Source organism: Microcebus murinus, chromosome 20 (assembly GCF_040939455.1).
Source record: "Microcebus murinus isolate Inina chromosome 20, M.murinus_Inina_mat1.0, whole genome shotgun sequence".
Lineage (NCBI taxonomy): Eukaryota > Metazoa > Chordata > Mammalia > Primates > Cheirogaleidae > Microcebus > Microcebus murinus.
In genome coordinates, this window is record NC_134123.1 from 30,192,778 (window position 1) to 30,203,697 (window position 10,920).

The following is a 10,920-nucleotide window of genomic DNA, read 5'->3' on the forward strand; positions in this document are numbered from 1 at the left end:
TAGCTGCAAGAGAGGCTGGTAAGTCAGCGTTAATCAGGGCAGCCAGGCGGCAGCTGACACTCAAGGACAGAAGGGGGAATGGACATTGCCCTCTAGAACTTCATGGTCTAGTGCTCAGTCATTTGCTGATCTCTTCAGCCACTAGAGTTGAGTGTGGCCTCAGTGTTTGCATGTGGGAAATGGGCACGAGCCTGCTGCCCGGGAGAGTGAGGCAGCCCGTCACACACGCACAGACACACACACGCCTGGGGGAGGAGCATGGCCTTGGAACACCCCAGGTGGTGACTCGGGGTGAGTCACAGCAACGAAGCCTCTCTCCTCCGCCTGGCAGCTGTCACCTCCCTCCCTGACATCCCCCTTGGTCGGGCCCTCCTGGCCGCACCCAGGAGCAGCTCTGGCAGGGCGAGGGGAGTGCCCCGTGCCAGGAGAGGCGCAGGCGGGCTCGGCGCTCGGGGAGCCCCCGCAGCCCGGACGGCCCGGAGACCCGCTGCCTGTCTCGCGCAGGACGCTGACTTGGCTCGTCTGCTGAGCTCTGGCTCCTTCGGAAACCTGGAGAACCTCAGTTTGGCCTTCACCAACGTAACCAGTGCCTGCGCTGAGCACCTCATCAAACTGCCTTCTCTCAAGCAGCTGAACCTGTGGTCCACCCAGGTGCGTGCTCCCGCCAGCGCCCTCCTCCCTGCCGCACCCCCTCTGTGCCTGGCCTTTGAGCCCAGAGCCCAGGGGCCCGGCCACCGACGACCACACACCCCTCCCTGGGGCTCGGCGCCCACTCCCCCAGGCCAGAGGCCGTCGCCCTCATGAGGCCCGATGGCCCATGTCTCAGATGGAAATGCTGAGGCCCAGGGCAGGACACGCCCAGCACTGGAGTCCTGAGGTGCGGAGTGGGCTGAGCTGTGAGCTGGCTCCCCCGTGGGGGAGTGCGCAGGTGGCTTGCGGGGCTTTGTGTTGTGGCAACAGCCGCAGCAGCCCCGACCCTGCGGAGCCCGGCGTCAGCCCAGCTGTGGTCCCCGCCAGCCCATGGGCCTGGGGGAGTGGGCGTCGCCCTGGTCTTGCAGAAGAGAGCCTGGGCCGGTCCCATCAGCCCCCTGCCCCTGGGCCTAGCGCTACGCTTCCCACTGTCTCGTCCAGCGGGAGAAGCCACCAGGGTGCCATCGGCAGCTTGGGAGTCGCTGAGTTCAAATCCCCCCTCGAAGGAAGCAAAACTGACTCCCAGAGAATGTCCTTGCCCGGCCCCCGGGGATTCTCTGGGGGATGTGAGAGCCGCCCAGCCCCCAGTCTTGGCGGGCCGTGGCTCTGTCCCCGTCCTCTGCCTCTGCCCCAGCCCCAGCCCCGGCGTCGTTCCTGGGCTGGCCTGGAGGGCTGAGGGTCTCTGTGCCCCGCAGTTCGGAGACGCCGGCCTGCGGCTCCTGTCGGAACACCTCACCATGCTGCAGGTGCTGAACCTGTGCGAGACCCCCGTCACCGACGCCGGCCTGCTGGCCCTGAGCTGTGAGTACCCGGGCCGCCTCACTCGGCCCTCCCGCCCGCGAATGCCGGCTGAGCGCCACGTCCCGCAGGGCGCTGCGGGAGCGGACTCGCTGGGTCACTGCGCAGGTGCTGCCGCACGCCCCCCAACGCTGCGTGGGGGCCGGGAGCAAAACCCGGGGAGTGTGGCTCTGCCCTCGCGGAGCTTCCGGTCCAGAGGGAACAGAGTGGGCGGGCCGGCCCGCCGTGTCCTTGACATCCACAGTGCACCAAGGGGCTGAGGTCGAGGACAGCGCCCCAGACGTGGCCGCTGTGGTCCCCGGCCAGCAGTGGCAGCACCCCTGGGAGCCGGTCGGAAATGTACATTCACGAGCCCCAGACCTCCTGGCGCAGACGCGGCATGGCACCCGGGTGCCCGGCGGTCCCTGTGCCCGCTGACGTTTGGAAGTGCTGCTGGAGCAGAAACCTCCGCAAAATACTCACGCAACCCAGAAATACCGAGTCCTGTGCCCAGCCCTGAGCGGCCGGGCTGTAATCTCGGGGACACTGAGTCTGGGAGCCTGCAGACCCGTTGGTTTAGCTGGGAGGGGTCGGAGAAGGCTGCCCCCGGGGAAGGCTGCACTCTCAGGTCTGGGTGTGAAGATGGCTTCGTCGCACTCGGCCAGCGGGGGCAGCCGGAACAGCGGCCTCGACTCCTGCCAGGCCGCTGGCGAGTTCTGGGTGGCTGGGGGTGGGGACAGGTGCCCGGGTCCAGGCAGGCAGAGGGTGAGGTTTGGAGCTGGCTCTCTGCAGATGTGCCCCTTGACACTTCCGCTGGAGTGACACGGGTGGGGGTGAGCGTGTTCTGGTTAACCACGCGCATTCCCGGTCCCTGCACCGCTCCCTCCGTCCGCCCACCCGGGAGCCGGGACCCGCTGCCCGTGCGCCTGGCTCGGCCGGAGGCGGAGGCTTGCCTCCCAGAAACTGGGCCTGGGTCAGCAGCTACTGGGAGGGTGTCCAGGGCTCCCTTGGAGGAAGGCCCGGGCCGCCTGCTGGTGCGGACAGCGAAGGGACATGACAGAGGGATGGGAAGGGAGGGCGGCTGGGAAGAGGACGGAGACTCAGTTCAGACCGGCCCAGGCCTGAAGGCGACGGTCTGTGCCGAGTGGGCACCACCCTGCTGTGCCCACGACACCCCCGCGCCGCGCCTCCCACGAGGGGGCTGGGCACCTGCGGTCAGCCCCCCATCGGGGCCGTCCCACACCTGCTGCCGCCCCTGCAGGCTCTCCCCCACCTGACTTCTGTGTCTGTCTGTCTGTCCTCGTGCAGCCATGAAGAGTCTCTGCAGTTTAAACATGAATAGCACCAAGCTCTCGGCCGACACCTACGAAGATCTGAAGGTAACTCCTCCCTCCCTCCCTGTCGGCCTAACCCTGGCAGGGGAGTCCCCAGGGCAGGCGCTGTCGCTCCAGCAGAGAGATGAGTGGTGAGGTCAGGTTGAAAGGAGCCGTGGAGAGGAAGCCAGCGGGGAGTTCATGGGTGGGACCGAGGGAGGCCTGTGTGGCGTGGGACAGTCAGGGACTGGGACAGCCAGGGACGTTCCTTTGAAGAAGGGGCTGAGAAGCGGGAGACGCAGGGGTGAGAGGAAGAGCAAGGTCCCACAGCTGAAAAGCTAGGTGAGACCTGACCTTGCTGCAAACACAGCGGGGGGCGGAGGGGACAGGCTGGGCCAGCCGGGAAGCCCTTGGATGTCTCAGCAGGACTGGGGGGGGACGTGCAGGGGTCTGGCGCGGCCGCGCTGGGCTGGCGAGATAAAGCCGGGGAAGGAAGGGCGACGGGAGTGGTGGCCGGCGGGGCACTTGTTTGTCAGAAAAGCACGTCCTGGGCAGGCCGGAGGAGCCGGGCATTTGCCGCCCCCCTGGGCCTGCGCCAGCCCCTGCAGGGGGAGCCGGCGAGGCCGCAGAGGGTCAGGGCCCTGCTGGGGAGGGCTGCGCCTGGAGGCAGGAAGGCACAGGTGGCGCCCTCAAGCCGTGCTGGCCCCTTCGCGCCCTGGAAGCCACGTGGAGGGAACCCTCTGGCAGCCCTTGGCCGAGGTCCTCTGCCAGCAGGGACGCAGGCCGGCCCTGCCAGTCTCCACCTGCCACTCTGCCAGGCGTCCCGTGGCCGGGCGTGCGCGCTGGTCAAGCCTCCAAACGCTTTCCGAGCAGCTCCCGTGTGCCAGGCTGCCGGGGTTGGGGACACTGAGGCGCGGGTGCCATGATCCCTGCCCAGGAGGACGCCCCGTCCTGGCAGGCACAGACAAGCGTAGCAAACCAGGGCAGGCCCAGGGCTGTAGGGGTCAGCCAGGAGGGGGTGGTCGGCAGGGGACCCAGGGAGGGACACAGGCACAGGTGGCAGAGCGCCCCTGAGGAGTTTAGGGGACAGAACTCAAAGTGGGGCCGTGGACCCGCCGCGGGCGTCACTCGGGGCTGTGGGGGATGCAGGTCCCCGCCCCCAGCCCGCTGTGTCCGCTGCAGCCTCACCAAAGCTGGGACACGCAGCCTCGGAGCGTCCCGAGTTCAGAGCGCCACACATCCAAGCGCCACCGAGACCAGGCGGGAAAGGGGGAGAAAAACCACGTTCAGTCAATTTTTTTTCACACACTGAGAGAGACGCTGCAGCAGCCCGGTGGTGCTGGCCTTTGACCAGCCTCCACGAGCCAGGGGACTCTGAGCAGACTGGGGACTGCCGGCCCGCCCGTCAGGGGAGGTGGCCGCCGCCCAGCGCCAGGCAGGCAAAGCCGCGTAGGTCACTGCCCAGTCTGGCCAGACCTTCCTGTTTTCCCAGAGAACATGGAAATCCAGATTCTTCTGTGCAGGCTCCTGTTTTTGAAAGGCCTTAATGTGCTTCACGGCACCGCAGTGGCGACTGCCGGTCCCCAGCCCGTCCCCTCCGTCTGGGCAGGGGAGGGGCCGAGAGTTGTGGAGCGCAGGAGAGCAGCAGCGAGGACTGCGTGCACGAGTACGTGTACGTGTGGCGTGTGCGCACGTGTGTAGCGGTGCACGCATTAAACAACCGTGCTGGCCAGTCAGTCTGCAGCGTAGTCGGGGAGGGGGTCGCAGGGCAGGAGACCAGTGAGGGGGCAGCTGCCTCTGCGGACAGCGGAGGCTTGTTAAGAAGGAAGCCAGCTGTCTGTAACAGCAGGCGGGGAGGGTCTGGCAGCAGGAGCAGGGCGCAGGAGACGGCGCTGAGAAGTAGCAGGTGGGGCCATGTGGTGGCGCAGAGGACCTGGCTCGGGGGAGCCCACGTGGGGAGAACCCGAGCTGCCCCCGGGGCCTGGGCTCACTGTGACCCACCTCGTGCCCCTGCGCATCTCTGACAGTGACGGGGACACAGCTGGCACGGAAATGACAGTAGTTCCCTTCGCAGAGCACAGAACGGCGCCCTGGGCTTCCCTGCGCCTGGTGTTACATCCCTGGCACCGTCCCTCGGGCCAGGGACCAGGCTCGGGTGACGCCACACAGCAGGACACTTGGGCTCCCAGGGCCGGGTCGCCCGCCCAGGGCCACGCAGCCGGCAGGCAGCAGAGCTTCCAACCCCGGCCCTTCCGCCCGCCAAGCCAGCGCTGCGAAGGCGAGGGCGTGCAGCCCCGCCACCTGCCTGGTTTCTCGGGCACCTCGCACCTGCCCTGTGCTCTGCCTGAGGCCCCCACGGCGCGGGCGGGAGAGCGTGTCCCCGAGCGAGTGGCTCACGTGTGACGAGGACCTCTCCTGCCGCCCCGCAGGCCAAGCTCCCCAATCTGAAGGAGGTGGACGTGCGCTACACGGAAGCCTGGTGAAGCCCCGGCCGGCGCGAGGCGGGAAGACGTCTGCGACAAGACAACTCTTGACTAATAGCTGTAGAACGGCCGGTCCTGGGGGCCGCCCGGCGCCCCGGCTGTGAGATAGATGGGGGAGTCTTTCTGGGGGCAGAGGGGGGAGGGGGTGGGGAGGGGTCCACAAGCACGCCCAGCCCCCGCCTAATTCTTTTAGCTTTGTCATTGGAACCTTTGACCTGATCTCAAGTGGACTTTGTAGCAACAAGAGGAGCATCAGCGGGTCGGGGAGGGGGTGGGGGGAGGGCCTGGGGCGGGGGACCTTCGTGGATTTTCTTTGCCTTTGTGTTTGACGCCGTGTGGGAAGAGTCAACCCTGTCGCCGCCGCTGGGGCCGGGCGGAGGACGTCTCCTCCTTCCGAGGCCGCGAGCTGCGCTGAGAGCCCGCCCCACCACCACGCCGTCGGGACGGAAGACCCAGTCAGTCACTGCACCTGTCCCGTGTCCTCACCATTGCTATGCAAAGTGGTTCTTGTTGTACATAAGAGTTAAATAATGCACCTATTTAAGACATGTTGACAAATTGCGGGTCTGGGACCCGCCTCTTATCTTATTTATAAAGTCTTTGACCCTCCCCGCCCGCCCGCCGCCCCCTGGCGTGTAGTGCTGTGTAAACCAGTCGCCTGTCGGGTTAGTGGTAGTACTCTGGTTATTTTTTTTAAAAGGAAACAGACAAAAAAAAAGAGAGAGAGAGGAGAAAAAAAAAAAGAACCTCCTTGGAAAAATCAATCGCTTTTTCGTAATGGATTCTCTATGCTAACGCTCTCTCGTCCGTCTGTCCGTCTGTCTGTCCCCCGCCCACCTGCCACTGTGTTTCTGATTTCCAGGTGTCTCCGGCGTCCCCGTGGGGTGGGGTCCGGCCAGGGAGAGGAGGGGGGCGGGGGGGTCTCCGGGCACACACAGTCTTGGCCCTCGCAGGCCCCGGCTCTCCCTCCCGGCCCCTCTCTCAGACTCAGACTGGACGGGGTGCCGCCCGCCCTCCCCGCCCGCCCGGTCACGGAGCTGGCCCCCGTCCCCGACCCGGACTGCCGCCGCGGGCCCCCTGCCGCCGTGTGCTCCACGTGGCCCCCGTGCATGCCCGCCTCTCTGCATGGTCTCCTGGGAGAAGAGAGAAGCGTCGCCCCGACTGCCCAGCCCCCCCAAACGTGACCACTGCGACGAAGACGCCCCCCGCCCCCCACCCGCTCCGAAGACGAGCCAGCATCCGTTTCTTTTATAGACAGTCGGCTTTTTCTTAACAGGCCCTCACTGTACAGAGCAGCCCGTTCATGGTTTACCTGGGGTCCCCTCCGCCCCCGGCCCCCTCCTTTCTGTTGGTTTAGCACAAATACTTAACCCCCTCCGGCACCTCAGACCCACCCCACAGTCAGTGTAATTGTTTTATATATATTTAATCTTATTCAATGGAAACCATGCTTTTGTCGTTTTATACTTTGCTAGGTAGACTTTATTACCCCCCTACGATGCCCTCATTTTTTTAAAAAAGGAAAAAAAAAAGAAATTGGGTTTTCAGTCTTAATTCATTTTACGTGCCAGGTTTTATTTCGTGTGCGTGTGTGAGTGTGTTCCGTTCTGTGTTCCGTTTCCCGCTGTCGTTGTTTCTGTCGTTCGGTTTTTATTTTCCTCCCCTCTGGTCCCGTACTTCACAGCACTCTGGTGCAGGAAGAAGCAGAAGCAAAACAAAAAAATTTTAAAAAGGAAAAAAAAAAAAAAAAAGAAGAAACAAGACATGCCACCTTTCCCCCTCGCACTGTTGCTTTTCCTGATGGTTAATACTACTGTCACGTAGCTGTGTACAAAGAGATGTGAAATACTTTCAGGCAAAAATAAACTGTAAGTGACTCATCAGTGCCTGGCCTTTCTGTGTGGTGTCCTGGGGGCTGGGAGGCCGGGTGGGGAGGAAGGAGCAAAGCTGAGCGAGGCCCAGGTGGAGGCCCGAGGCAGTGCCTGGACACCCTCTGCGAGGGCCCTCCTGGGCGCCTGGCAACCACTGGGGCCAGACCCTTTGCTGCAGGGGCTGTCCTGCTCCTTATAAGCCACGGGACAGCCTGATCCCTGGCCTCTGCCCACCGGTGGCACCCCTGTCACCCCTTTTGTGACAACCACAATGTCTCCAGACCTTGCCAAATGTCTCCTGCAGGGGCTGGGGAGACCAAGTCACTGCCCAGGTGAGACCCGGGGCTGTAGACCCGGCCGGTTCTGCATTCAGCAAGGCCTTAAGGACGCACTCACGCAGAGCTCATCAAACGAACGCGCCTTCTCACCCCCCGAGGGTCTTGTGAAAATGCAGGTTCTGATTCTGCGGTGCCGGGCAGGGCCTGGGACTCTGCATTTTCGACAAGCGCCTGCTGGTTGACCAGAGCCTAGACCCACCCTCCTCTCCCAGTTGTCCCCAAGAGGCAGACTCGGCATGTCCAAGAAGAAACACCTCATCTCCACCCCTCTTCCCAAGCCGGTCACCTTCCAGGGTCCCCAAGCTCAGCAGAGGCTTCCCCAGTGACCCTCAGCTGGGGTGTGCCCTGCCCCGTGTGCCTGCCGAGGTGACTCCAGGAAGCCTGTGTCTGTCCTCCGCCTCCTCGCCCTAAGCCGGGCCGTGGCCATCTCTCCCCGATGGCTGGAGCTGCTCCTGCTGTCCCCCAGCCCGTTGCTCCCACGCCAGCCATCCAGCCCCCTCTGCCTCCTGCTCCACCTCTGCACGCCTCCCCCCGCCCTCCGGAGCGCTCTGTGGCCCTTGGGAGAACGGGAGGGTGTCAGTCACTCGGTGTGTGCCCACCTCGGTCGCTCAAGGAGGCCCTGGACCTGCAGGGGTGGCAGGACAGTCCTCACGCCAAGCAGGGACACCAAGTGGGACAATCCAAAAAGCCCTTGGGTCCAGGAGCTCCCATACCCCGGCCAGGTGGCCTTGGCTTCAAGATGGCCGGCTCCAGGTACACATGTGTGTGCACACGCGTGGGTGCGTCACTGCCACCGGCTCCGTTCCTGGTCCTCCCCACCAGCACGGCTCCCAACAGGTGTGCATGGCGCCACCGGATGGAGGGTGGCCCTGAGCCCCCTCCCCGCTCTGCCCTGCTCGTCATCTGGGCTCCTTTGCTGGCGGGGCCTGGAGAAGGCAGGTTACCTGCTGGAGAAGGCGGAGGAGGAGGAAGAGAAAGAGGTCAGGTTTCCTCCCCCTCGGCTTCCCGGCCTCTGCGTCCCCGTTTCTGGCCAGACTTGCTTCCGTCTGTGGGCTCAGCCCCCGCCACGGTGCCAGCTCTCGGAGAAACACCTCCCTGCACCCGGCCTTCAGCCGTGGCCGGGAACAGCCCACCGCTAGGTCCCTGGTGCCTCACATGTGCCTCCACCCCGCCCCCCGGAATGTCGCCCCAGCCTCTGTCGCTGGCTGCAGCTGAGCGGCACTGTCCCCTCCCCCTCCCTCCACCCCTGCGTCGGTGGTAGCCCCCCCCCCCAGCTGCTAGGTTTGGGGAACCTTCACATCCCTTGTGAATCACCCAGCCTGGAACCCAGCCCCCTCACCCCCACTGGACTCTGTGTTCCATGCCAGCACCCTACCTCGATGACCCCACCCCAGTGAACCCCTGTTCCAGTCCCCGATGGGCCCAGTGAGAGTCCAACAGGGATCCGAGTCCCCCGATGGGGGCAGAGGCTTTAATCGGGAAGTTTCAAGGCAAATCCTGCAATGAGGGGAAGCGGTCCCAAAACGGCAACGACTGGATTCTTAGAAGCTGAGATCTGGGGCCTGCCCAGGTCGGCTGGTGCTTCTCCAGTTGCCCCTCTTGTACTAGGATGCGCTGTCTTCCGGCCACTTAGAGTGTGCACGGCCCTCCCTGGAGCGGTGCAGCGTGGACACCTGGGTAGCCGAGCTGTCATCTGTGACCAACAGCCTGCTCTAAAGCTAGCTGGGCTCTGCAGGAAGTTCCCCTACAGCCCAGCAGGGCAAAGGTCGGAGAACCTTGGACAAAGCCCAATGGCCTCATGCAGTCATTCATCCAATCATGCATTCAACAATGCATCGCTGAGCACCTGCTTCCAGCAGGCCGGGTGGGGAGCGCCGGAAAACATGCAAGAAGCAGCAAGAGAACTACAACTCAGTAGCCAAAAAACCAAATAACTTTTATTTTAAAAATGATCAAAGGACCGGAATAGGCATTTCTCTAAAGAAATGGCCAAGAGGAATGTGAAAAGGTGTTCAGCGTCACTAATCATCAAGGAAATGCAAATCAAAACCACAATCTGATGGCTCCTTACACCTGTTAGGGTGGCTGTTATAAAAACAAAAAAATAAAAGGTAAGTGTTGGCAAGGATGTGGAGGAAAGGCAACCCTGGCACGCTGTCGGTGAGGATGGAAATTGGTCAGGCATTAGGAAAAACAGTGTGGAGCTTCCTCAAAAAATTTGCAAACAGAACTGCCACGTGATGCAGCAACCCTGCTTCTAGGTATGCACCCACAGAAATTGACATCGGTATCTAGAAAAGGCGTCTGCACTCCCGCGTCCACTGCAGGACTATTCGCGGTAGCCAACACGTGTTATCAGCCCAATTACCCATCGACAGGGGAATGGAGAAAGAGATTATGATAGGTGAACACCGTGGAACACTGTTCAGCCTTTTAAACAGAAGGAAATGCTGCCATTGGCAACAACGTAGGTGAAGCTGGAGGACATTGTGCTGAGTGAAATAAGCCGCTTATACGGGGAATTTAAAATAATCGAACTCATAGAAGCAGGGAGTAGAAGGACGGCTGCAAGGGCTGGCGGTGGCGGTGGGGAAACCAGGAGATATTAGTCTAAGGGGACAGAGTGCAAGATGCAAATGCCCCCGAGATCCGCCGTTGCGCTCGGTGCCCGCAGCGAACAGGACTGTGTCGCCTACTTAAAACCGGCTAAGAGGGTAGATCTTATCGCACACACATAACAATAGCAATAATAAATAGGGCGGAGGAAACTTTCAGAGGTGACGGATTTTACTGCACACAGATTTGTGGTGACGGTTTCACGGCTGTGGCCTCATGAAATTGTACGTGTTACATATAGTCAGACCTCAACAGAGTGGTCTGGGAAATGAATAAGCAACAGCGAGAGAGGTGGCCCTTGTCCTCCAGGCATCTGAGCACGCTGGCAAGGACTCAGTCTCCCCGTTGCACAGCAAATGCCGTGACCGGCCACTGTGGCAGGCACAGAGGACGGGCAGCGAGCCTGGGCCTTATGGGATCAGGGCAGACTTCCTGGAGGAGGCGGTACTGTTGAGAATGGAGAATGAAGACGTTTGCCACGTCATCAGAGGAGAAAGGAGCGTGCACAAAGACCTAGTGACACACGAGAGCCGGATCTGCACGGGAGGACTACCCGTGGACGGTGTGACGGGCTTGGGGACGGGATATTGTTGGGCTTGAATTTTATCCCCTGAAGAGAGATGTCCCACTGGCGTCCCCGGGGGCCGCTTCCCACACGAGGCACCTGTACCGGAATCTATCCCGGTATCTGCTTCTGGGGAGCCAGGACGAAGACAGTGACTGGCGCCTTAGAGGAAGGAGCAACAAGGAGAGCTGGGAAACCGTTGCCAGGGAGACCGTGCGGTCGCCAGGTATGCCTGCCCGGACCCTTAGCGACACGGGCACCCCCCGA

The 10,920-nt window shown here is 62.5% G+C and overlaps 1 protein-coding gene across 3 annotated transcripts in view; it reads left to right on the forward strand.

The window, feature by feature from the left end:
* The window catches only part of CMIP (c-Maf inducing protein), a 219,481-nt gene extending 213,959 nt beyond the window's left edge, over positions 1 to 5,522 (forward strand). For all 3 annotated transcript variants that reach the window (XM_075995812.1, XM_075995813.1, XM_012779039.2), the window contains 4 exons: positions 505 to 651; positions 1,386 to 1,491; positions 2,776 to 2,846; positions 5,210 to 5,522. In XM_075995812.1, the coding sequence (XP_075851927.1) occupies positions 505 to 651; positions 1,386 to 1,491; positions 2,776 to 2,846; positions 5,210 to 5,263 (378 nt within the window). In that variant the 3' untranslated portion in view covers positions 5,264 to 5,522. The remainder of the gene's footprint in view (positions 1 to 504; positions 652 to 1,385; positions 1,492 to 2,775; positions 2,847 to 5,209) is intronic.
* The last annotated feature ends 5,398 nt before the right edge of the window (positions 5,523 to 10,920 follow it).